This window comes from Crocodylus porosus, unplaced genomic scaffold, assembly GCF_001723895.1.
Source record: "Crocodylus porosus isolate Cpor-Errol unplaced genomic scaffold, CroPor_comp1, whole genome shotgun sequence".
Classification (NCBI taxonomy): Eukaryota; Metazoa; Chordata; order Crocodylia; family Crocodylidae; genus Crocodylus; species Crocodylus porosus.
Genome location: NW_017728951.1, coordinates 28,587,150 through 28,614,756, shown reverse-complemented (window position 1 = coordinate 28,614,756; position 27,607 = coordinate 28,587,150). Strand labels below are relative to the sequence as shown.

At 40.8% G+C, this 27,607-nt stretch overlaps 1 protein-coding gene across 11 annotated transcripts in view; it reads left to right on the top strand.

Moving 5' to 3' along the window:
* The window catches only part of DNTT (DNA nucleotidylexotransferase), a 332,847-nt gene that overhangs the window by 162,269 nt on the left and 142,971 nt on the right, over nt 1-27,607 (top strand). For all 11 annotated transcript variants that reach the window (XM_019555833.1, XM_019555832.1, XM_019555839.1 and 8 more), the window contains 3 exons: nt 2,281-2,352; nt 13,580-13,703; nt 21,012-21,144. In XM_019555833.1, coding sequence (XP_019411378.1) covers nt 2,281-2,352; nt 13,580-13,703; nt 21,012-21,144 — 329 coding nt within the window. The remainder of the gene's footprint in view (nt 1-2,280; nt 2,353-13,579; nt 13,704-21,011; nt 21,145-27,607) is intronic.

The window sequence follows — 27,607 nt, the reverse complement described above, 5'->3', positions numbered from 1 at the left end:
CTGCCCTTTGGGCAGGGGGCTGGACTCGATGATCTCCCGAGGTCCCTTCCAGCCCTGATGTCTATGAAATCTATGAAATCTATGATGTGGGTATGTGAAGACCAGTACGTATGCCTCCTGTATGTATGCCTCCTGTATAGGCAGAAGGTAGGGCAGGAGGGCACCTTAGGCCATAAGTAGACATTGCATTTGCCGCAGGGTTCTACAGATGTACATATGACTTGTTCTACTTCAAATCTGTCTGAAGTATGCCGTATAAAGTTTGCTAAGACTTTTCCCCGAGACCAGCTGTAAGGTTATTGCAGGCCATGCCAGAGGGAGGCAAGCCAGCCAGGCTGTGCTCTCCCTAGCCATCTACTGGCAGAGGAACAGCAGTGACCGGTGAAATTTATAAATGGCTCAGTCATTTCTGAAGCTCGCCTTTACAACTTTCACTGCTGAGACGCTCCTGTTTTGATATGGGCCTGTCTCAAATGTGATATCTGTTTATAGCCTTTGAGACTTAGCTAGTTTAGAGAAGCATAAGCTTTCATAGGCAAACACCTACTTTGTTGGATATAGTGATGGTTTTAGGCTATGAAATATTTTACTACCATAGACTCAGTAACTTCTGGAAAGCTTTACAATAATTTGAATTTAAATCTATGATTAATATGACATGTCACAAAACTTCCCAAATGAATTAAGATGGTCCAGGAATTTTTGTTATCATTATTAGTGATACTAATGATAACAAATGCATATGTCATTTAAAAAAAAACACACTCTCTAATTTGAATGTAACAGACTTCCTTGGCAATATTGGTTAGCTTAGCCTGATGTGATTTAACACAGAAGGTGGTCTCATGCTTCAAGGCTTTTGCTGGTCACCTGTTAGCCAGGAATTTTTCCCCTCTCATAATTGTGGCTGGCTTCTGGGGCTGCTTTTTTTTCTGGCCATAGTTAAGGTCACAGCTAAGGCTCACCTTTTTGTCTGGGGTGTTACTACATTCGTGTCAATACTTTAAGACCTCTGAGGTTATTGACAAGAGGATCTTGCTGTCCTACTCAGGGTCACGATGCTGATCCCCAAATTCGGGGCCAGGAAGGAATTTTCCCCTGAGCTCAAACTGTCAAGGACTGTGGGGGCTTTTGCCTTTGTCTTTAGTGTGGAACATGCAGAGGACCGGATATTTTGACCGAGGAAGCCCCTTTGAGTCCCATGTTCCTATGCCTGTGGAAAAACTATTTTAGCAAAACCCATAAACAGTTTAGTAATTTGATGTTATATTTTGCCTTACTTCTAGTTTTACATGATTCTTTCATATAGGTGAAGGACAAACTGTACATTCTTGCTGAAATCCCTCTTCTTTTGGATTCATAATAAGTTTGGCTCTTTCAGCACCTTGCAGACATTTATCATTGCAGTAGACATTTGAGCAGAATGACTTACTTGTGTGGAGAAGTTACTCTTGTGATTCACTTGACTCCCCCTTTTTTCTTTCTTTCACAAGTTGACAAAATAACCTCTACAGTGCTCTTAGTCCTTACTGACCTAGAGACTGGGAGTTTGAGTATAACTCCAGGCAATAGAATGGAGAAAGATTGGAAGGACTGTATACTGAGCAAAAATATACCCAGTGCTACTATAACTCTTCATTTTGTAAAATGAATAAGTTTAATCTGCATAAGTTTAAGTCTACCCTGCATAATGAAACAATTGCTTTCCAATTGATGATTGATTTACTAGGAATAACAGCCATAAGTTGATAGAGGGTAGGTTCAGGCTGGACATCAGGAAGCACTGCTTCACGGTCAGGGCAGCTAGGATCTGGAACCAACTTCCAAGAGAAGTGGTGCTTGCTCCAACCCTGGGGGTCTTCAGAAGGAGGCTGGATGAACACCTTGCTGGGTCGTTTAACCCCAGTACCCTTTCCTGCCCATGGCAGGGGGTAGGACTTGACGATCTGCTCAGGTCCCTTCCGATCCTACCAACTATAAAACTATAATGAGTAATTTCTTGATTACAGACCCATTTCTTGATAATGTGAAGTATTTTGGATGGCTCAAATCTTTGCACCTTTCCTGAATTAGTGAGATTTTTACTTGAATAAATATTGCAGGATTTGTTTGCAAAGAAATAAAACTATTTTGTTCACCAAAAGTGCTCTGTATGTGAGTGTGCATGTTTGGGATGTGTGTTCACCTGCTGATACGACTTCCTACTGTACTATTCAAATATTAAATTAAAGATTAATTAAAAATCCTTATTCTAAAAGTACTCTATTCTTCTCCATACAGGATATAATAGAAGAAGGAGAGAGTTCTCAAGCTAAAGAAATATTAAATGATGAACGATACAAATCATTCAAAGTAAGTATATCCTCTTCAAATTTGGTCATAGTAGCTATAATATTTGTTTGATTGCTCTTCACTGAATTGTGCCATGTACATTATTGTAAAGGGGCATCCCAAGTATTAAATTATCAATATTAAGGAAAGAGTAACTTAATAAAAAAGAAGCTGCATAGTAGAAAGAGATTTGTTCTGAAATCAGCTATCTTTCTAATTAATGTGATACATATGTAATTGGTATCAAACTTAAATTGGTATTCTCTTGAAAAACAATGTAACATATACTCTTTTCTGGCTTAGGTTTAACCCAATATTATTCTGCTTCATTAGTCATGATTGTCACAACCAAGTCTTATTCTGATCTTGGAAAAATGTCAGACTGAGGATGATGACTAAGAGCTATCTTTAATTCTGGTGAAATGTGCCTTCCAGGAAAAAGGAGGGGAAGGATGGAGGGATAATTTTGTCAGCAGGCATTTTCTAGTTTCACAAGCAAAGTGACAGTTCTGCTTGGGATACAGCACAGCACAGAATCATATGGAATGGTAGAGAAGTTCCCACCTACTAAAATTTCAGTGCTTCTTCCACCAGAGGAACTCTCAGTTTTTTGAGTGTTTTATTGCTGACAAAATTTGATATGGTGCATGTGTATTCATGCATAACCTTTTTTCTTGCATATAGTGCAAATCAGGAAACCTAGTTTCTTTTTTGCTAGCAATTGTCTATGCTTCTTGCTATGGACAAACGCAAATGCAAACACAAGCTTTATTTTAATTAAGAGAACATTATAAAGACAAAGAAGATAATTTATAAGTTTGAGACTAGTACTAGTCATTAATGTTACTGGTAAAAGTATCATTGCACATAATCAGAAAAAGGTGACAAGAAAGCCTGGAATATAGAAAACAGAAGAGAATCTAAAAAGGCTGAGATTGTTTAATTTAGGAAATAAATAAGAGGGAATTATTGTTATAGAAAGAAGCTCCTGTTTTTATAACACACAAATAAATGGGCATTCAGTGACAGTTGCTGAGATCAAGAATATAGCAGGAGTCAAAGCTGGAGTGGATATATATATATGTATGTACGTGTATATGTATATACATACATGTATACACCCCCCCATTTTTAAAAATATATATAGTTCAAACACATATATATATACATAGTGTGTGTGTGTGTGTGTGTGTGTGTGTGTGTGTGTGTGTGTATAAAAACAAAATCTTGGATTCAGAGTTGTCATAATTTATCATGGTAAAAATTTAGGATAGGGTATTAAATTTCAGGCTTTGGGGCTTAAAATAAACTTTTTAGCGATCAGAATAAAACATTATATAGGGAATGTATTACCTCACATCTGCCTACCCTGGGGTTCTTGCATCTTCCTGTGATGCGTCTGTTATTGGCCACTGTCAGAGACAGGATACTGGGCTAGGTGGACTTTTGGGCTGATCTAATTGGGCAATTGCTATGCCGTTATGACCAAACTTGTGTCTCCTTCGGATTTAAGTTCATGCTTTAGACATTTTCAGTAATATCTTTCTAAAATAACATTATAATGAACATTGTGTGATCATTACATAAGTGCTGTTAAATGTACATTTTGTTACACTCAAAAAACCTATGGTAATTCAATACACTGCACTGTTAAAAATCATACACAGTTAGCAAATGTCAAGAACAATGGGTATATCTCACACTTTACAATATAAATGGTGACTACCCAGTGAGATACACATGTAAGGACAACTCTGACCACAAATAACTCTTATTGATCTCACAGGGTGCTACAAAGAATTGAAAAAAGCGACTGCCTTTTAATATAGAACATGAAGAATAAAAATTCTTTTATACGTATGTGAATATGGACACCCAGAAACTGATGCATCCAGTTTAGACACTTCCGAAAATCCTGCCCTATGGAAATTTGTAGACAATTTGTTGTAGTTCCTTTTAAAATTATATTTCATTGGAGGCCATAAGTTTTCAGGTGTATGTAAACCTTAACTTGCCTAGATACCAATGTAATAGGTGCCTTAAAAATGTCTTACATGGAAAATGTCAGAGCATAACAACAGCCAAGCATAAGACAGTGGAAGCGTGGGCTGCTTTGCAAATGTCTATATCCATATTGCTCCAACAGCGTATCAGTCCTACCCTACAGTAGTGCTATAATTTTAATGGGAGCTCTCTGTTGTATGCAGACTATCATGTTGAATAGTTCCCAGCTGTGTGGCAGTTTTGTAATACACAGAAATGTTTACCGAGAAAAAGGATGAGGCTACAAAAATTTGGTGAAACTCTGATTCTGAATTTGTATGACTAATGCCAGAATTTTAAACTAGGTCTCTAGAAGTTAACTGCATGAACCCAATAGGCTTCTTAGCCTGATAGGATTTTTTTATTGTAAACAAACCAAGCATTATATGAGTTTTTTAAAGTTACCAAATTGCAGCAACTTTGAATATATGAATGACAACAAACATTTTGGAGAATAATTTTTCTCATTACTGAGACTGTAAAAAGTGAGTCAATATACAGTGACTTTTACCACCAGAAATCTAGCAGTAACAATAAATACAGATGCAGCAATGAGGTATCTATTACACAAAAAAACCTTAGGCAGTGAATTTTGTGCATCTAACTTCACTGAGTGCTAAAGAATTGCAGTTTATAGTGAATAAAAACTTAATTTTCATTTTTTCAAATGACAGTAGCTTAGAGTCCATTTTGTATAGATCTCTAACCATTACACAGAGTTAATAAAGTTTCTTGCAATTGTTCTGGAACCAATAATGGCCCTTTTAGAAAATGCAGAGCTAGCAAAAACATTAAAAGATAAGAATCTAAATGATTTTTTAAAATAAGATTAAAAATAATTGTATTCTCTCATAAACACCCACGCTTCAGACAGACTAAGTAATTTCATCCATTATACACAAAATCAAGTGTAATTCCTATTTAATATTATCCAAAATTTTCATCCTTCTTTCTTCTTTATCTTAATTACTTCCAGAGAATTAATCTCATTAGAAAAACACAGGATATAGCTAGTATGGTCTGAATTCAAAGGCTGCAGATCCAATAGAAAGGCACAATTATATGTGGCTTGTACAGCTATTCATCAAAACCCTATGAATGTGTAGTGCAACTGTTGAGAGATACAGTATTGACAAAATGAGTATAAAGAACACATTTTGGGAGAGCAAGGAGGTTTTCTTCTCTACTTTTCATGTCACTATCCACCTGAGATATTGATCCACTGAACACTGCTTACATCTTTTACATATCTGCTTTGATTTGTTTCTTGGAACAAACATGGTATTTAAAATGATCTTTGAATGAATGGAAGCAAAACATACTAAAACCCCAATGCTAGTGAGTCAGGGGTTTTGTTTCTGGTGAATAGCAAATTCATCAAGAAATACGATGCTGAATATTTGAGATCTGTTTGTGAAGTTGACCTGATTGTGCTGAATAGCTTTAGCTGAAAAAAAAACATTGGGGATCTAAATTCACAAAAGTGCCAGTGCTGAAAGTATCTTTTTTTTTATCTGATAGCTCGGGGGTTAGAAAAGTCACCCAGAAGAGGGGTTCAGTTCCTTTTGCTGCCTGACAGGATTTAAATACATATTCCCTAGCTGCCAGCAGGCTTTGGGGCCACCTGGATTCCAATCTCTCCTGGAGGAACATCTAATTATTTATACAAAGAGTTGGACCTTTCCTGTGGGAGATGAGAGTTAATGTCCCCTTTGAAAGAGGAAGGAATTGAACTTACTCTCCCACAACCTGGGTGAGTGACCCCTGGGCAATCAGATAAGAGAGACACCCCTTCTTTTTTGGCAATTCTGGGAATCTAGCCCTTTACTTTTCTTACGATTGTCTAAAATGAAACTTTATTTTGGATAGAAAGACTTTTTTTTTTAGTTTTTGCTTTAATCAGAGGGGAAAAATAAATTTTGGTTTGGACTAAATTGAATTTGTTTCAGTTTTTTTGGCAGCCGGCCACTCTGAAAAACCACTTATTCATTCAGAATTAGTGGGTGCATCTACACGAGATGCTTACTGCCGAGTTGCCTGATTAGCTCTGCAGTAAAGTGTCACCATCTACATGAGCTGTGTTACTAGGCCAGAGTAAACTAATTATCTCTGCCATAGGATAGTACTGCCCAACACAAGTACTGTTCTACATTGGCTTATTTACTCTGCTGCAGCACACATGTAGACAGTGATGACGGCTGGCTGAGGCACACGGGTGCTCCAGGATGGGGCAGCCTGCCAGTTAGCTTTGTATTGTAGCACCCTTGTGCCCCAGCCAGCCCCTCCCCAGCACATTCTGCTGGGCAGAAGCAGCCCTGGGCTGGCAGGCTGACCCCCTGGGCCTTTGCCAGCTCGGGCTGCACCATCCTGGCTCAGCCTGCTATGGTCCCTGGCACCTTTGTAAATGCTGAGCCTGGGAGCAATAAACTGTGCTGGAGTTTATTGCATCAGATTAATTTTACATATAGATGCACCAAGTGACTAGTTTCATTTTATGTACAGATTGATGGGCCTTACTCAGGAGTGAATGATGCAAATATTATTGTTTTTATAAATGAAGCAACCAAATCCTAAGATGCGATTCTCCTTTTCTACTTTCACACCACTATTATTTATGAATGTAGGTTTCTTTGAGCACTCAATGTAGGTTTCTTTGAACACTTTGAGAGATAACCATCTGGTTTGTAATTAGTGAGGACAGTAGAAAAAACTAGGAGTAGAAAACAACGTATTAAATGGCAGCACTACTACACAGATAAAAGAAGAATGAAATGAATGTGACTTAAAATCTGGTGTTTCACCTGAAACTGCAAAGCTAAGCAGTCTAGCTTGTATTAATAGTTTACCTTGATTATCTCTCCTGACACTGAACTTGCTGAGTAATAATTGTAATAATACATATCAGATAAAACATTTAATAATTCACTCCCCTCTTGTTCTTTTTCAAAAATCCATATTGTTTTTTAATCCCATGGATTTATTATTTCTATAGTAACTTTACTCTGGGAATTCCCAAAAAGATATTGCATGAGGGAGAGGTCATACATGGCAGACAGCGGTCACATAAGGTGCTTACAAATGTAAAAAAATCCTGTGCTTTACTGGAAGAAGCAGCATGGTAGTTTAGCCTGGCTCCGCAGCCTCTGTATAGACTGGGTGTTTCAGTGGGGCATACTCCTCCTTATCTAACATCCAGCTCAAAACCACCAAAGACATTTCCTTTTGTGCAAATAATTTTTCTGCAGCCAAAGTTGTGACCTAATCTGTGAAATGTGTGGACATATGGATGCAATTCTGTTTTGATGTGAATAGAGGAGAAAACTTAATAATTAAAACAACATAACAACAACTTCTTAGCTGTAACAATAGCTAGTAGAGCTCATTAGAAATTTTCAGGCAAAAAATTTTAATTGGGGAATGCTGTTCTGAGCTTCAGCTAATTTGTCTGAAGTTTAAGCTATGAGGTTGCCCACCTTGTGCATCTGTTATATAGCTGGGGACCCTGGAGGTATGGAGTTCTTGGCTCCAGGGCCCTCCATGATTGACTTACCCTGGAACTGGAGACCTTGGGAACCCACCACCACCTAGTCAATGCCACTTGACATTCCTACCAAGTTTATTGCTCTTACAACATCAGTTTCACTCAGGCCACGTATAAACATTCAGTTTCTTCTGGGAGAGTCACTGTTCTCTCTGTAGAAACCGCAAGTGTACAGATGTTTAGGATTTCTCTCCAAGAGCAAAAATGGCTGCTCCAAGAGAAAAATAACCTGGCAGCAACCAGGGTTCAATTTCTCCTGAGTCTGTCCTGAGAGAGCAAATACCTGTACAAATCTCCTTTCGAGAGAAGCCACAGAAAAGTCTTCCAGCATTCCAGGGTGATTTCCCCCACTCCTTCCCCTCCTCACATGCTCTGTGAGACAGTGTCACTCAAGATGGATTCAAGTGCTCTAGCTGAGCAAAAAGCAGAAAATGTCCCTTTCACAATTCCCACATGTTGCTGCAGGGAGACACCGGCAGACAATGAGCAATCTGGGTAAGCCAGTCGGAGCTGTCCTATATACTGCTGCCATTTGTCTCCAAGCACAATGAGAGAGCCTGGAGAGCACACTGAGATGTGAGATGTGTGCACAGGGGTCCCTTGTTTATGCAGCATCTGCACTGCAAGTTCTCTGCTCTTCAGGGGCTCAGCAGTCAAATGTCTGTTCAGGCGTATCCAGGAAAGAGTTCCCACTCCACCCCCTGAGGAGAAACTTCCCAGACTATTTCAATGTGTGTACCCCACCTGAGTGTCTGCATATCCCAGCGAGCTTCCAGGTTGCAGGGAATCTGAACTGAAAATGAACTGAAACATAATAAGAAATTTCCCATTAAGCAGAAACCCCAAATTTCACTGAGCTCTAATTTTACTAACTAAAAGGTAATGATCATAGCTTTGTCTTCCCAAGACCTGGGTGTATGAGTGTGACGAAAAACGTTTCTGTAGCAACAGGAAAGCCTGAATGACCCAACTTCCCCTCCCTCTGCATCTGTACCAATTGAAGCCTAAGGATATTAGGGGGAGATAATACCATCTCCCCCATCCCAATAAAAGAGCAGCTTAGAGTCAGAGGCACACCAGAGGTACAGCTTGATACAATCCCAGGTTTATCACCTGGAATCATCATTGGCTATGATTAATCGGGTAGGAAGACCCAGGTATCATTGTAGGGACCATCCCTACCAAATCTTTCCTAGTGTGCCATTGCATTAGTGTGTAGGGTGAGACAATTAATGAGGACAGCAGCACGGAATTGGACACAGGCCCAATATAATCTGGCAGCTAGCATATACTGGCACCTTCACTAGAAAAGATGTTTGTGAGAAAGATGTATGCAGACAGAAAAGATAAGCAGCAGTACTGTCTTAGGCCACGAAAACTTATCTTTAAACAGGGTCATGGCAAGCAACTGCTCTATTCTCAAACACAATGCAGTTTAGCAAATGTAAGAGCTACTGCCCTTATTCATGTGAAATCTATATTTCAAATAAGGCTAACCAGTAGTGAGAAGTATAAGAAGGCCTGTAGGATTGTCAGTCTGTATTTATAACAGTTGAAAAAACCCCCACCCTCTCTATTTTCATTTGAAATTGAATTGAATTTTGAAAAACAATTAATCAGAATCATGTCCAAATTTATATCTTGTAAGTTACTTTTTAAAATATAGGCCACTGTTTTTATTTATGTGCCCTCCGTATCCAGAATTCCATTGGCATCTGTTTCCATCCATGTGTATTTTAAAGATCCAGACTATTCTCACTGATCCTATCTCCTGGGAGTGGAGTAGCATCAAAGTTCAAATGTACAAGCAAAGGCTTGCAGTTCAAAAATGGAAACAAATCAGGTCTAAATAGACTAAGTAGAAAACTTTGGGTCATTTTTTTTCTCCTTCATACTATGAAGTCATTGTGGTAGTTTGGAAGAATAGCTTTTTTCTTGCCTATCAATTCAAGTCAGATTACTGACCTTTGGTATCTCAGCACGGTTTGCAGGAAGTGTGGTAGCACTTGGCTCATGCTGGGCTGCTCTGGCTGAGTGCCCAGAAGACCCTGCCCATGGGCTGTCCCAGTGCTAAGGAATCAGAGCCCCTCTCCACAGTCCTGCCTCCAGCCACCTGTGAGCTGCAGGCAGGCAGCAAGAAGTGAGGCATCTGTGTTCCCTGAATGAGCCCTGGGACCTGGGCATCCACATCCCAGAGTCATGTCTTCACACCCCCAACACCCTGTCATGTAGCACCCTACAACATACATGCAGACCCCAACAGACTGAGCCCCAGATAACCCCTGAACTCAAGCACAGCCCTGCAGACACTGACCCTTGGGCACAGTCCCATGGACCCTGACATTGGCACCTGCACACCACATCTCAGAGGCCAAGGGCAGGCACCCTGTGACCTGGACCCCAGCATAGACAATCCCTCTCCTGAACAGGGTGGCAGGGGGCAGAACATCAGGACTAGGTCTGCACAGAAGTGATCCTGGGCATGGGGTGTTGCCACCATTATGGGGGTACCTGCTAGAAGCTCCTGGAAAGTTTGAGGTCATGGAGGTGGCCTGTTCAGTGGAGCACCAGTCACTGTGGAGCAGGGACCTCACCCAGCTGGAGTGAGAGGGAGAACCATGTGCTGGGATCCACACCCACATACAACTACCCTTCCTTCCATCTCTTCACAGCCAGACCTTCACTGCTCACACTCAGACCCCATAGGCACCATCAGAAACCATGGAAGAACCCATCCCATCCTCCTCCAGTTCCCAACCGTGGTCACACAACTGAAGCCATGGGGAGATGAAGGATCTCATTGCCCTCTGGGTGAGCAGGAGATTTAGGACCAGCTCTGCCAGAGAGCACCACAACAAGGGTGTGTTCAAACACATTGTCCAACAGATATAAGTATAGAGCCATGATGAGGACTGGGTGCTGGACCAAAGATTAAATGGATGAAGATTCAGTACAAGTGTGTGCATAACACCAATAAAAATTTAGGAGTCAAAAGGCAGGAACATCACTGAAGAAGGAGATACAGGGAGGTCCCAGGATGAAAGTACAATCAGGTGCCTGGGAGCAGGTTCCTGGGGTCCATAAGGTGCAAGGTATGTCAATGGGGGGTGGTCCCCAAGGGCTCTGGCCAGTTGGTGCTGGTCCCCAGTTCATCACAGGATCTCAGAGTGAAGGTCCACCTGCAGCTAAACTTGAGTTCCCCTCACATTTTCTCAGGCATTGTTGAATGCACAGACCACAATGTGCAGGACCATGGGGAAAGCTCCAATGCCATAGTCATCAGGACCCTGGACTTCAAACCTATGCCCATTGCCCTTCTCCTTGTGGGACCACCCCCATTGGTCCTCGACCCTTGCCACACATCCAGCCCCCAGAACACTGTTTCTGACACTACTGCCACAGATGTACTTCTCCCACTCCTCCAATGGCTTTTCACTGCCCCCTTTTCACACACACAGAGCACTCCCACAGCTCCACTGACTACCAGTGCAGGAGCCACACATGCAGCACCACTCAGCAACATGCCCAGCCTCCCCTCAGTTCTGGTGAATACTTTGGAACTAAGCAAGGATGCCCTCCTCCGCAGGACATTATGGCTCTACCCCACTCCACATGGCTCTGATGGGGGCTTAGGCAAAAATTCAAAGTTCCTGGAGAGAAGTGGGGAGGGGAGTGGGTGGGCCATGCCCACAGCCAGTGTGGTGGGGAGGTAGCAGCATGATAATGCTCTGCATGCTGTACCACCTCTGCCCAGGCTTTGTGGAAAACCTCCCCCTTGGTCTCTCAGATCATTGTGGGGGGATGCATCTAGCAATGATGAGTTGTGGCAAATTCTCCTCTTCCACCTTGAGACATGTGGTGAGATCCTGCTAGCATGCCTTGAGGTGGCCAAAGGAGAAATCAACAGTCATGCAGCACTTGCTCAAAGTAGCTGAAATTCTCCTTTAGGCAGTCCGGCCACCCCCCAGTAGGGCTTCGTGAGCCAGGGCAGGAGGGGTTAAGCCAGGTCCCAAATTATGAAGGAAGGATCGATGACAGTACCAAAGATGAAACTGGGGACAACAGAAAAATAGCTCTTGTGGATGTATGGCATCACTGCGGGCCTGAGGAGTCACTGGCAGGAAATTCATTGCAGGAGGAGGCACAGGTTGCCTTTGGGTGGGCAGAGGATGGGGATGTGGTACTGGCCATGGCCCTCCTGCAGTTGGGGAAGCCCATGCAGTGGAAGCTGGTGACCACCTCCTGTGGGTTGTTGTGGTGGATGAAGCAGTTGGCCAAGACATCCTAGATGACCAGCACACCTCCTGGATGGCCTTTCTGGCTGTGGACTACGCATGCTGAACTGGTTGGTGATATAGCATGGGGGTTCCCAACATTTTTATGCTGAGGACCACCATAAAACTGTGGACTGGAAGTGACTATGGACCGGCAAACTGTGGATTGACAGCCAACCCTTTGATATACTCAGTCCGCAGTATGCCAGTTACTTCCAGTCTGTGGTTTGCTGGTCTGGGGTTTCCAGTCTGCGCTCACTTCCAGTCTGGCAGCCAACCCTTCTATGGACCGACAGACAACCCTTCATGGCCCAGTACTGAGCCACGGCCTGAGGGTTGGGAACCCCTGGTGTAGCAGACTTCTGGGACTGGCCAGCTTCGTGTTTCTCCAGAGTAAGGAGTGGCTGCATACTGATGTCCTGGTGTGTGATGTGGGGCATAGTTGCCCATGACTGGCAGCCAGTCAGGGTAGATTGGGCGCTTGGCAGTCTCTAGCACCCCAGAGAGTCTGCGGGGCACAATAAGGGGCATGCAGAAATGCCGCTATGCTTCCCTCCCCAAAAGGGTGAATCTGTATACAGTTTGCTTCTGATCTAAGCAAGGTTGTTTAGAGAAAACCACATAACTTAAATTTATGGGTGACTGGTGCCACCTTAGGGGGTGCATGTGCCTCCCCCCACCAGAAACCAGTCAGCGAGCAGGGGGGTCTCTCCCATGGCTGAACACACTGACCGGGAAGCAGTCATGGCACTTCTGGAACTGGCTGTGGCGCTTCATCCGGCGCTCCCACTCCCTTGTTGGCACTCACAGGGGGGCCACCAGTGCCCCTGCCTGCCCCCACATCTGTTACCTAAGTGGGAAGTGCGGCCTGTCAGGGTGTGCACCAACACTCTCAGAGGGTGTATTTGGACTCCCGTGCACCCCATATGCATCACCACTGCTTAAATTGATTCCTCCCCTAGTTTTTGAATGTCTGTATATACCCATAAAGATAAATAAAATTACTCTTTCCATCCCTGAATGCTGAAAACAAGTATAGTTTCTTAGTCCTACTGATAATCTTTGATCAAAGTGCAGTTATAATTAACTCATACCAAGTGGGTGGGACACTACCTATTATTTTTTAGATGTTAAGTTCCTAAAAGACAATAAATGTATAAAAGCACTTGACTGAACAGGGTAATTGTACACAGGAATTTATACTCATCTGAAGGTAGTTAGATACGGATGATTTCTGCTCTCGTTATAGTCCTTCAAACAAACCTGTTTGTTTAATGACTTTTTTGTGTTTTACTTTCTGTCAGTCTAGTGTACCCTCAGAAAGCTGCACTGTGTTGCCCCACCAGTTGTTTGTAATTCACTGAAATGTCTGTTGTTCTGTTTGCTTTAGTTGTTTACTTCTGTGTTTGGAGTGGGATTGAAGACTAGTGAAAAATGGTACAGAATGGGTTTTCGAACTCTGGAAGAAGTAAAAGCTGAGAAGACTCTGAAGTTGTCACGAATGCAGATTGCAGGTAAAATCCAATTAAAAAATCTGTCTCTCAGTGCTCTGCTACCTTGAAAACAGCATTAATTAGATAGGTCTTTCAAAATTTAAATAGGGCCTTTTTCATATTCTTGCCTTAATATAGTTTAATATTTAATTATGATATTAAAATGAATTTTTGAAATAGCGTACTATTATTTTAAAGGAGATTTTCTTTTAAAACATATGCGTACGTTAACACTTATATTCATTCTTTAAATTAGATAATATAATATCTTCTTTTAAAAAATCTTCCTTATTTTTTTTTACATGTAAAAAATTATGTTAAAGAACATTATTATAGTTGTGAATTCAGGCACTGAGATTTTAGGAAATGGTAGAGCTATGGTTGTGCATTATTAATCTGGCCCTTTTGTGTATATGATTCATGATACAGTATTTAATGTCACGAGCACATGCTATTGTTTCCACTGGTTCCCTGAGTTTTGCAGTGCATAGGATAGACCTGGTTTGAGAATGATTCTACATTTTGGTAGTAAAGAAACTGTTCAAAACTGCTTAATTCTGGCATTTCCTAACATGTGAGGGCTTGACTTTAAAACATTATTAAAGTTCCTGCATTTAATTTCATACATTAAAGAAGAGGCCCTCCTCCAAATGGTAAAACTGCTAGAAGGGACCGAAGGGGCAGGTGCTAGTGCATTTCTCAGAAGTTCGCTCATAGCAGAGGAAAGGTGAAGCTCAGGAATCAGGTTCCTTTCCAAGCTGGAAACAGTGGTGCTTTCTACTGGGTTTGGATTCTTGTTTTCAGCCCTCTCATGTGTCCTGTCTTTTTCAGGTGTGAACCCTCAGCCCTGTTCCCTCTGGCCTGATTTTGCTAAGCCCTGTCTTCCCATTACAGCACCTCATCCCTATCTTATCCTCTTTTCATTGGTCTTCTGATCCCAGATGTAGTCTTCCTATGATGTAATTCCTAATTTCATTTTTCTGGACTGTCCAGTAATAACTCTTTGCCTAGCCAGTCCTAATTTCCTTTCTTTTCATTCTTTGTCCAGTTTGTCTCTCTTTCCTACGTGGCCTCTAGTTGTCTCTCTGACCCCTGTCCCTCATTTCTACTAGCTCCTTGTTCCATTTTTCCTACTGGGGTTGCTTGGAACCTCAGTGCGTGCTCCACTATGTTCTTATCCCAATTCCCCTGCCCAACTACTGCTAATCCTCTCCCTCACCTGATTAGCTCATCAAATTTATCTCCCTTTCTACATCCTTCTCTCTATCCTTAATTCTCAGTTGTACTCTCTTTGTCTAGCTAGTCCCACTCTTTCCCCAACTCCTGGGCTCAGACTCTTTGTTCAACCTCTCCCAGTTGTCCTCCAACCTGAACTTCTAGTCTGTTTCCCTCTGCCAACTCATGCAAGTCACAATTCATATCATCTCCCTACCCAGGAGCCTTGTGCAAATCTATGCCTCTACTCCTGTCCAATCCTGCAAGCCAGCTCTTGTCACCTTTGTCAGGCAGTTTCCTATTCCCTGCTGCTTGGGCCCAGTATTGTAAACAATGAAAGTATTGGAGAAGCAGGCTCACTACACTCAGGTCAGATTCCCATATGCAGGTCTTGTATTGGCCACAGCAGCCCAAAACTGCAGTTGTAGAGAAAGTCCCAAGCAACTTGAGGCTGGTATTTGCTCAATTTGCATTGCATCTTTGAGTAATTTAGCAGCCAACAACAGGGATTTCTATTAACTGAAGCTCATTATTTTGCCACATTTGGGTGGATTCATGGGGGACATGACTGACAGAAAGGCCACGCCTTGTCAAAGCATGGGGCAGGACAACTTTTTAAAGAAAAGATCACAAGAATTTTTTTTTAACATGGACAAAATACTGTATTTTTCTTGGCCTTAAAAAAATAGCTCAGTCATTTTAGCTGAAAATTTTCCAGCAGACACTCAGCATGGAAAACTTCAGCCCAGATGTTTAAAGTCTGGCAAAGTTATAAGCAATAGTGTCTTATTAAAGTTACCTGACACTTCCCATAATAAAAAGAGATGCTGACAAGCCTACTGATGTTGAATGGAGGCTCATATAAGTTCAATAAACTGTTCTTTTGAGCTACACAGTCTGACAAACTTTAGATGACTTGGTAGGCTCCCTCTTCATAAAAGTGTTAACATGACCCTTATCATATACTGTAGAGTAAGGCTGAAAAAAATGACAGGAAAATTTGTGTCCTGAAGTTAGCTGTTAAAATCAAACATGTTCACACAATGGGAGCTCCAGCAGAGCAGAATTAGCAAAGGTACGGTTCAGAATGAGGTGAAGTGTTTTCATTCTAAACCTTAATATGGGGAGTGTGTGAAATGTGCTTTGGTTTAGTAAAGTCCTATAGAGTGAGGCAAGTTGTATACTAAGTACTGGTGCAGACTCACAAATACTGCACTCACATCTACAGTGTCTTTCATCCTATGACTAAGGATGGCCCAAATTCTGATTCCAAACAGATCTTGCAGCTGTTTAAATTCAATGAGACTTTAACTGGAATGCCACACCTACTAGGGACCAAGTTCAGGAGTAAATTGACCTGTTGAAATAGATCTAGAAGGAGCTTATGTTGGTGTATTTTCTCTTGGCACCACCAGTGTGTTTTTATATCAGTTTAGGATCTCGGATTGCCTTGCTTATATTCACCCTCTATTCATATTCACTGACACTCAGTGTATAATTTTGGGTACATCTCTTTCTTTTAAAAATCATATCTGAATCTATTTCATCAGCCTGCAGGATCAAACCCTCTGAGTATAAGTGTCTCAGACTGACATGTAGATAGTCAGGATATTTTGAATGTCAATCAGCCTCTAAGCTCCTGTTCTTAGGTAAAATCATATCATTCCAGGACGGTCATCTTAAAGATGGGTGTTTCTAGAAATGACATTGCTAGGCACTCACAGAAGTACTAGACTGATTTACAGGCATTCAAACTATCAGAGAAAGGAGACAGATACTGAAATCACCCAATTTCATACAGTCCCAGATTAAAGACAAACTGGTGGGTCTAGTGGGTCTTTTTTCACCATTTGATATAGGTGCTCCCCATTTTCAATGAGTTTGGCCCTTTAAGAGGATTGACTACATCTGTCCCAGACCCAATTTATCTGGGAGAAAATGAGTAAAGTTATGTGGCAAAGACTGGCTGACTAATAGGTGGATGCTGGGGGATAAAAAGGCAGCCAGTGGTTCAATAAAAAAGGGGAAGGGTTGTAAGGGAATGGTGTGCTGTTGATACTCTACAAAAGAGGCAGGGGATACGTGCAGGGAGGAATGTTGCTGAGGTAGAACAGGATTCTTGTGAACTGTCCAAATCTGCCAGAAATGAAGTATAGGCCCAAGCTGTGATCATTGTGTCTGAAGGAGAGAGTTTTAGCTCAGAACTGAAGGGAGGAAGGGAACTAAATGGAATAGTTTCTTAGACTGGTAAAGGTCTGCAGTGGAAAGAAACTGAGGGCTGAAGGTACCCTGCTTGATCCAAAACAAAGCTGTAGGATAGGAGAGGCTATTTTTACCCTGTTTTAAGGAAGGTTTCGTTTGACCCCAGCCAGTAGTGGATCCAAGAACAGGGCAAGGGGGACTGAGGCACCCCCACACTTTGCCTGTGTTGTACATGCTCAGTGAGCTCTGGGTTTGTTGCGTGCTCATTGTGGACTCTTCCTTGTGAGCAGGGAACTCTAAGCATATCAGTTGATTGGAGTTGGGTCTGGCTGTAGGCCTTGCTTTTGAGTACCTCCAAAGCCCATGGGGTGCTGTTATTTGCCCTTCCTCTTCCCCTTCTACCCAACTGAATTCAGAAGCAAGGAAAAGGAAGGGATGAGAGGCAGTGGCAGCTTTCAGTCCCTGGGTTCTGGAGCAGCGGGTAAGAAGGGGCTCTGGTCACCCCCCACACTGACAGCTCATGTGTGGCTCCACCAAATGGGGGTATGACCATGGTGCTACACACCTTGTGGATTTACCCTTGACCCCCCAGCATTGGAGCTAGGAAAGACTAGAGGGAACAAACTTTCCAGAAACCCCAGTTTGGTACATAAGCTCTGGGCAGAAAAGAAGGTACATTTGAATTACAGAGCAAATTGGCTCCACTGTTTAGGGTACCCAGCCTGGCAACTCAAGACCAGGGTGGGTTCAACCGCCAGCCCACATGCAAGATCTGGCTCTTGGTGCCATGTTATCTGGCCTATGGGGCTCCATGCAGGTTGGTGGGAAGACCTGCAGCCTGTGGCCCTGCACACGAGGGAGGTGTGCAGGGAGGTGCAGGGCCTGATCTAGGGTCTGGGTGGGTGGCAGTGTGGGGCTTCAGAGCCTGACACCAGTATGTGGGGCTGAGTGGGGGCAATACAGGTCCCTGAGGCCCAATTCCAGCATGTGGTGTGGTTTCCCCAGGGTCTGATCCTGACACTTAGAGCTCCAGAGCCCGGTTCCAGGACATGGGACCAGGCAGGGCCAGTGTGAGACTTTGTAGCCTGATCCCAGTGGGTGAGTGAGTGGGGGCATGTGAGGCCCTGTCTTCAAATAGTGTCAGGAGCCTGGTGCATGGGAGTGGTGTAGGGCCCAATGTAGGCATGTGGGGGTCCAATCCTGATATGCAAAGACTTTGTGTGACAGGGCTGAACCTCAGAGCAATGTCATTGCCCAGCACAGGACGGGAGTGGAAGACTGGCACTTTTATTTGGATTCTAATTATTCTGGAAGGGTGGACTTTTTGTGACTTAGCCAAAAAGTAAAGTTATTCAAATGTGTGTTACTCAACTTTTATAGCTAAAATGTTCTAATGTTTTCAACCCATACATTTCATTTGAACTTTCCTTAGATGGTGAGCTAGCTGAGTGATTTTTAATAGAACTTCTTCCTAGGAAGCTTATTGCAAACTCAAGTCAACTTTAACAGTTTGTGGTACTGTAGTAAAAGTCTTTAGTTCACTTTGAACTGGAAGTATGTAGATCCAGCTAAATTTATGCCAGAGGAAGAAGAGCCTCTGGGGATTTTAATATAGTTTTGATTTTGTTTTCAAGAAGAATTTTCAAAGGCATTTCTCAGTCCCTAGAGAACCACAATGAACATGATTAGTCAAGATTTGAACTTTTGTTGCCACTGGCCCTGGATTTGATTCCCCAGGCTAGTAAGCCACAAAGGGCACCTATACACATGCTCCAGTGTGCTCTGATTAGTCTTGATTAATTGAATCTGCATGCTGCAGCGTCTCATGTATTCAGCATCCCCACATTTCAAACTAGTGGTGGGGGTGCTTTAGCTAAAGCCTGTTGAACAATCTTTAGTTGAAGCATCCCTGCTGCCATTTTGAGAAGCAGGATGATGAGTACATGAGACACTGTGGGTGTTTTAATTAGAGTGGGTCTTGAGAGCTTCTCTAATTAAAATGTCCTCCACCCCCACCTCTGAGCACATGTAAAAGCACCCTAATTCTAATTTTAATATTTAAAAAATAATTATCTCGATGTATTATTTTTCTGTTCAAGATGAAGTGAAGAGAACACTCTTCATCCAGACATCCCATCTATCTCAAGGAATAAAACCTTGTGCTTTTACTGTTAAGGGTCCCAAGTTGATATCCAGCTATTGTGCAAGTATACAACTATGGATTTCTTGTTTAAAGAAAACACAAATGTTTATCCTAGTCTCCTTTTTCAAAACAGGTTATTAAACCTCTTTTTCCTAGGCTTATGTGCCTTTTCAGTGCATTGCAAGAAAAAATAATTTAAGATAAATGCAAGGGTAAAAATACCACAATACCATTTTTTCCCCACTTTTGTTAGGATTAACTCCATATAAAGGTTATAAAAGGAAAATATGTCATCACAATGTATTCAAAAATTAGAGATAGTAAATTATATTTTCTTTAATCTTCCATTCATTTAACTGTTAGTATGGATGCTATAGAACCTCCCTAACTCATGCCATTTGCTATTTTTTGCAATAATCTTTGTGCAGATAGATGCAATTTTTACATGTTCTTTTTCTCTCTCATGCATACTAGATAATGATATTCACAATCTTGTATCCTGCTCTGGAGACACTCCCCCGACACTCTGTGAAGACAGTTTTTATAAACACTAATATTGCATATTTTTTTCATAGAAGTCAGTGTTCAAATGTCTGTTATGATAAAGTTTTCAGGAGTAAATTTTCACTGATGTCTTAGGCTGTTGGAATCTTGGTATTTGCTCTCAAAGAGGCCATAGGCTTTAGGCTAGTCAGATTTAGTAAAAAACATACTCAGAATGACCTATTCTTCTCTGCCTCCCAAGATTATATAAGAACCCAAACTCCTTCTCATCTTTCCTGACACTTTCCCCTTAGCTCTCCTAAGAAACATAAGGACCCTCCAATTTTGTTGAGGCAGGTTCCAGCACATGGGACCGGGCAGGGCACCATGAGGCTTTAGAGCCATGTTTCTATTTGGAAACGTGGCTTTGGAGCCATGTAGTTTGTAGTTCCAAAGTCCATGCTGGCCCTCAGCATTACAATATTTTTTTTCGGATCTGTTGGATTATAGCCCATCCGAAAACAGGATCTTCTAAGAAAATCTACTAGTGAAGTATTTCCTTTGGGTGCCCTGTACCTGCTTGGAAGCATTCTCTTACAAGAGGGGTACAAATTTTGGGATCCTTTTAAAAATTTCCTTTCATTGAGATAAAAAGTACGTAAGGAAAATTTAAAGACAGACTGAAATCTTTATCAACAGGTCCTCCCAATTATGTTCTTGGGGGAATAAGAAAATTCTTGAATTGACAGCCCAGAGGTAGCATCATACTTTAAATATCATGAAAGTAAAATAATCTTTTGAAAGATTAAAAGCACAAACTCCATTATGAATACATAGTCTGAAAATCATCAAAATCATGGTTTGGAATGCAACACCTGCTGAATGCCCATTGCTTAAAAGCACATGTACGATGAAAGATCTCAAAAAGTACAATAAATGGGCACAAGCATGTATAACAAAATGGTCAAATGTGGTGTAACGACACAAAAAGAAGAAAAGAAGATCTAGTCTGAAATCCTATGCAACACATGCAATGACACTATCCAGTAATTTCAATAGCAAGCTTGTAATTTCCAGGTAGGTACATAATTTAGAGAGCAGTTTAGTCATAACCCTGACCCTGCACCTAATGGTTAGCAGTCTCATGTCCTTCATATGAATTTTAGGCTTTCTTTGTGAGAAGGCTACCATCAGCTTTATTTTGGGCTTGCTTAATGCTGTGTGTGTCCTAATTATTTTACCTAGTGATCAAAACTTGTTGCTTATCATATAATATTGCTTTTCAGGATTTCTCCACTATGAAGACATTGTTTCCTATGTATCTAAGGCTGAAGCAGATGCAGTGAGCCTACTTATCAAGGATACTGTGTGCATGTTTTCACCAGAAGCTTTAGTGACCGTAACTGGTGGTTTCAGAAGGTAAACAGAATATTTCAGGGGCAACTTGTCAGCCAGAATGCTGATTTCTAAGCTGTAGGCTAAAGGAAAAAACACAAAATGGGAGGAGGGGGAAAGAGGTCATTAAAGTTTGTTTCTAATACTATGCAGAATATACATAAGCAAATCCTAAGAGATGCTTTTTCTTTTCTGCCATATTTATAGGATTTTTTTCTCAGTTTGTCACAATATACATTCTTGGTTTGTCATTACAAGAACTGTTTAGCTGACAAATGAACCAGATAAAGGATGTGTCTCTGTTCTATACTGTGGTTTAGCACAGAATTTTCCAAGCAATTTTTTTCGCAGTTGGATTTGAATTCCTGAATGTACTGTACAATAATAGGAAGTGTGTGTTTGAAATGAAGGTTAACTATCTTATTCAAGGCAATGATTTTGCCTTGTGATACTCATTCTTAAAAACACCATCAAGGTGGGAAGGTGGTAAAAAAGCCTATAACTGCAGAAATAGGAATGTTGTGCTGGTTTGACTGAGAAAACTATAATCTTGGAGAGATGAAGCAATCTTGGAATTATTGACGTGCTTGGTTATCTATTGCTGTCAAAGCTTTCAAAGTTAGGGAAAACCTACTTGATGTCAATAGAAAAAAATTCTCACGTCCTGCACAAAATTTAGAATGAATCACCTAGATATTCTGTTCAGCTTCACAAACGGGTGAAATTGAAGAACAAATCAATCTCTTCCCCTGTGGCCCATGTCAAGTTGGCAACATATTGGAATTCTAGCCCAGGAATTCTAGCCTCCCAGTCCCAGGCTTGGTTCACTATTTAGTGCTATTTCTCACAAATAACATCACATATATAAAAGTAGACATGTTTTTAGGAACAAAAATAACTTCAATTGCTGGATACTTAGATCTGGGGTATTATTCTTTGTGTTGAGTATATTTCACCACCTTTGTGTCCTTTTTATAGTGGCTCCCTACATCTGTAATAATAATAGTAAAAATATGAATTCTACAGTATCTGGATGTGCTGTATAACACAGTGATGGTAAAAGGTGGCTTAAAAGTCAAATGTGAATACACTCAGAGGTTTTGGAAAAAGATGCAGTATTGTATTCTGGGATCACTGGAAGTTCTTTGCTGCACCTCCAAACTTAAGTTGACTTCAGCTGCAATCTGTTCACTCTGATGCAAATTAGTCATGGACCTTGTGTTCCCAGTAACTTTGATGTAAACTGATTAACGCATGTGCCTTGTTAGGACAGAATTATGGATATAGAACTGTCATCACACTCCTAAAATCACAGCTTCTTCTGATGTGATGTATATGGGAGGCTTGCTGGCAACATAGTTGTTTTTAATGTGTGAATCTCACAGATTCAAATTTAGGCCTGTTGTGGTATTCACTCTCTCCATGTCTCCTTTGTGTTTTGTAATTATATCATTGGCTTTTAAAAAAATCCTCAACGCATTGTGTTTCTGAATCACTCTTAAAGTCTCAGGTAAACTTTGAGGGCAAAAGAGTATATAAAAACATATTTACTGGAGTCCTGGTTGAGTGGGCCCATATATCAAGTGTTCCTTCTAACATGTACAGGGAGATTTAAAAAAATGCTTAAATGTGACTTTCGAACACAAGTTTCTCCTTGAATAATAGCTTAGCAAACTAAAGTGAATTAAGACATTACTGAAGATTGACTTTTAAAGTGGGTTGGCATAATATTGTAGCACATATGTTTTGGTAAGCGGGGTCCAGTGATGGCTGTACAAGTGTTTTTTTCTTTTACCTTTCTAAGATTATAGTGGTCAAATATATTACTCAGTCTACTGTAGTATGAAATAAATAGAAGAACTAGCTCAGTACAAACTAAAGGACAATTTCAGTTAGTGACCCCTTTGTTTCGCTGGTTCTCTATTGTGTATGTATTTAGCCTAGTTTTAAAAAAAGGAGGTAGGCAGACATGTAGTTTTATTAGACACTAGCTTTGTGCCTGGGATTCTTCCATACTACAAGCATGTAATTAACATATTGCAAGAAGATAATAGGGTGAGGGATGATTGTTGAGATTGTCTTGCTGTACATCTCTGATTTATAACTTTGGAGATAAAAAGCAAACAAATAACTTTCTTCAGACAGGGAGGAAAGTTAGAAGCCAAAGGTCTATGAGCTGGCAAGCAGTGCTCACTATAAGTGGAAATGGAGAGACGATTATAAGAGATATAACCTAAATGCTGTTAAGGTTCTTAATTAATAATCGATAATTAATCATTTGGTGCTTCAGCAGGGTGCAAATAAAGATCAAGAAAGTTAGGTGCTTCCTTAAAGCTTATTTGACTGATCTAGTTCTGGAAACTTTAAATAAATTTATCCCATTAGATTTTTGGCTTTTCTTCATTATACTTAATTTGAAAATTCTATGCAATAAGGTATGTGAGTAATTATCTCAATCTGACTAAAAAGTAAAGCTGTGAAAATCAATTAAAGAACATTATTCTTCAAATATCAAACATTTTCCCCTTTAGCTTTAATTTGAAGTTTGAGCTAATATTCCCTCTGTTTTTATTTTATTCAGACAAATTTCCCGCACCAGTATGCATGTGCACACTCTCTCTTTTACTGTGGTTTTATTGGAGGTGTTAAGTGCTACCATAAATCACAGACCTGGTGTAAAGCTGACGCGCACACACAGGCCTGTGTAAAACTGATGGGTGTACTAAAACACAGCCTTCATCCATGCTAAATTCAGGAGCGCTTAAATGTCCCTTTGTGAAGAAAGACCTAAAGCAATAGAAGCTACTGCCTAAGTTACTAGACATCTCAGCTATGCCTTATTAGAAGCCAAAAAGGCTTCTCTTTTGACGTGCGCAGGCAGAGAAGGTGGAGCATTGACTGCTGGCAGCTCTGTGCATCAGGCCCCTGGCAGATGTTACATTTAAGACATGATTAACGAGTTTAAAAGGCCACACGTTCATGCAATTAATGATGCAATAAGACAGGGAATAAGCCACAAAGTTATTACACAAAATACCTGTAATAATTTTATTGCTGGTTCCTGGTGTGCCTTAAATTGAATGCATGGCTAGAGCTATTCAGCTGAACGTTGCTTCAAGCCTTGGGGGTTGCACCAGAGCCTTAAAGTGCTCTCATGCATACCTGCAGTTTATGCAGGAGCTGATTGGAACTTTTTTTTGAAGCACAGGTTTGGCTTGATGCTTTTTTTTTACCTATAGTGTTAAGAGAAACAGGACTTTGTGTACATCCTTTGTAAATGAACAGAATGGCGTCAGTGAAATATCTAACTAGCATAATCAGTTTCTCCTCCTGATTTCTCAGGCAAAGGGACTAGTCTATAGATAATTATCTATAATTCCATTCTGCTTATAAACAAGAGAGACTGTTACAGAATATGCTGCTGCAAAGGCAGTAGGATAGTCTTAAATGGCATGTAGGCTTATTATGCGTGTTCCAGTGAATTATGTAGATGATTATGAATATTCATTACAAAGCACTAGAGAATCATTGGGACCATGTGGCTGTTCATGTCTTGGTTAGAACAGAGAAATACTTTACATGACGTCAACAGAAGTTTTACATGAGAAGGGTTATAGAGGTAAACTCTTAAATGTCTTTCATCTGCAGATTGCACAATATTGAAAATTTCATTATTCTTATATTTCTAGTAAGCAGTAGCAGAAAAGGAAGAAGGAACTTCAATTGATAAGAACAATAGGAAATAATGTACCATTTCTTTGAGCCAAGTGGTTAGCCAAATATTCTGGGTTTTGTTGGTGGTTCAAATTAAGAAGAGAAATTGGAAATGGAGTCAGGTGTTTCTTTGATGTAATCTTGCTTATTTAGAAAGAATATATGAAGGCCTGTTACCTTGACTACAGCAAGAATTAAACCAGTGAAGATAGTTTTTTACTCTTCAGCTCCAACCCCCTTTCAGCCTGCACTCAACCTGAAAGCTTTCTCTCTCAGCTTTTCCTCAGGGCTGTGCTTCTGTGCCTGATGTTTCCTTGCTGCATTTATCACTCCACATTTTTAATTTTTTTGCCCTTCTTTTATAGCATACAAAGTGATGACTGATGAAACCTTTGCCCAGATGTGTCTTGCCTGTGCCTTTTTCTTTGAAGTTGTTTATTTGATGGCTACTGTCTTTTTAGGTGCCTGCTTGTATATAGAAGCAGAGGTGTCTGAAATAAGACAATGTCTACTTCCTCCCTTGTTGCAGTGAGGTGTAACCCATTCCATCAGTTGACTGGAAATAATCAATAACAAAATTGAATAAACTGAAGAAGTCTGGATGTGCTTGTCCTTTGTTACTGTATTGCAGAATCTCAGATCTAAGTACATTTTAAATATCCCACTTCACTTTGATTGAGAGTTTTGATATGGTGGTTCTTGTATGTCAGATTGCGAGAAGTTAGTTTCTTTTTTGCTATGACACACTTATCTGGGTGATTTTGAAACATAAATTACAGTGCTGAAGTGCAAGGATAAATTTAGAAATGGAACAGCTGTACTTAAGGAATGAATAAATCTCTCACTCTTCCACCCACACTGTCCATGGGAATGCATTTTATTGTCTATCTAGTGAATGCTGAACTGCTCAATGCTGGACAGAGAAGTGTTGAGGAAACTGATAACCTAATATAAAGATAATAGAATACACAGTTCCTTTATGGAATTGAATCTAAACTAAAATGGGACAGGTGATCAGGAGGTGACAGAAGGAGAACAAATTGCAAGATGAGGATGATGTGAGATTGTTTTGGTTAGTGATGTTAAGCATATCTTAAATATCTCCAATGAGTGGGGCAGATTTATAGGCTGTATACTTATACTCATTCCCTAAATGACAGCTAAAACTGAGATACTGATAATTTCTTGTGGCCATTAAAAAATCTTGTTTCTCCTTCCTAGGAGATTTTTGTTGGTGACTGTATTACCTTGTTTTCTGTGTGTTCATTTTACATATAAGAAGATAATGCCCCTATGAGCAATATAGGTCTTATTGAACTAATGCCATTATCTACACAAACTATTAATAAGGAAAAGTGGAATTTTTAATGAACTTGTGGTTATATCTCAACAAAACAAAAATTTCAATAACACAGCATTCTCTTATACTATACTGGGACATTGATTCAACAAATATTCTGAAAAAAAAATACTTGCCAGTTGACTAGCAACATATATTGCAGCATCCAGGATTTTCCATGGTTTGATTTAACTGATGAAATTTGATGATTCCTTAACTAAAGGTGATTTAGCTGTAGGCTGCCTACTAGGAAAAATACTTGGAGGAAATCCCAAAGGAATTTTCTAATAGTAGATGAGATGTTTTACAATTTGGGTAGAAGTTCCACAATCTGGCTTGATAATTCTTATCTGATCCACAAATACATTCTTTTAACTGGAGTTATTTAGTTAAAAAATCAGATTTACGAAAAGAAAGTAAAAGGATGTTACCCATTTACTGTATTGTCCAATACAGTACTGTTTACCACTTTATAGATACTTGTAATATATATACATATGTGTAACTATATATAACATACAATGTAATGTATCATATAGATGTAATATTTTATATATTATATGTAATTATATAGAGACATAATGGGAAGCAGCACTCTATCTATCTTTGTTGGTTTTTTTCCCCCAGATTAGTTGTAAATGGCTCAAAAGATAGGCAGAAGGCAGGGTAAAGATGCACTTTATAGACCAACTAAATCAGAGATGCATAAGCTTTTTCTAAGCCCACTTGATCAAACGCTAGGAAAAGACATGCATGGATGGAGCATCAACCCTATCAGAAGCCATAAACATATAACTAGAAGGGACCACCTGGATCATTATACCCATCCCTCTGTAATCACAGATCACTGTAAGCCTCGAGTTTTTGTTTTTTCCATGTGTTGTGGCTTCATGGTGAGTTAGATCTTCATGGGCAAATGTAATTTTTTGCTTTGTTTGGTAGGGGATTCAGTGCTGATGTACATACAACCATAGGCGAAGGAAGGCTTAGCCCCGACAAGCACAGGGCAGTGGTGGCAGCCTGGGTGTGGGCTCTGGGTGGCTGCAGCAGTGGGGGGGAGGGGCATGCACAGACATGCAGCCATAGCCTACACGCAGCCCAGTGGCATGTGGAGCACTACCTAGGGTTACTATACATCTGGGTTTTCCCAGACACGTCCTCTTTTTTAACCTTCTGATCTTTCTTTGCTCTACTGGTGGGAGCAGGGTGAGGGTGATCAGAGGCAGCAGGGAGCACAGACATACCTGCCTGCAGCTGAGGGCATGTGCAAACCCATGTGATGCTCCCTGCTGCCTCTGATTGCCTTCCCCCTGCTCCCACCAGCAGAGCAAAATCTGGACATTTGGTTACGGCATGAGGGGCAGATGTGGGGGCTGTGGCTGTCACAGGGCTGAGGGGGTGGGCCAGGGGAGGGTTGCCTGCCCCTCCAGTGGG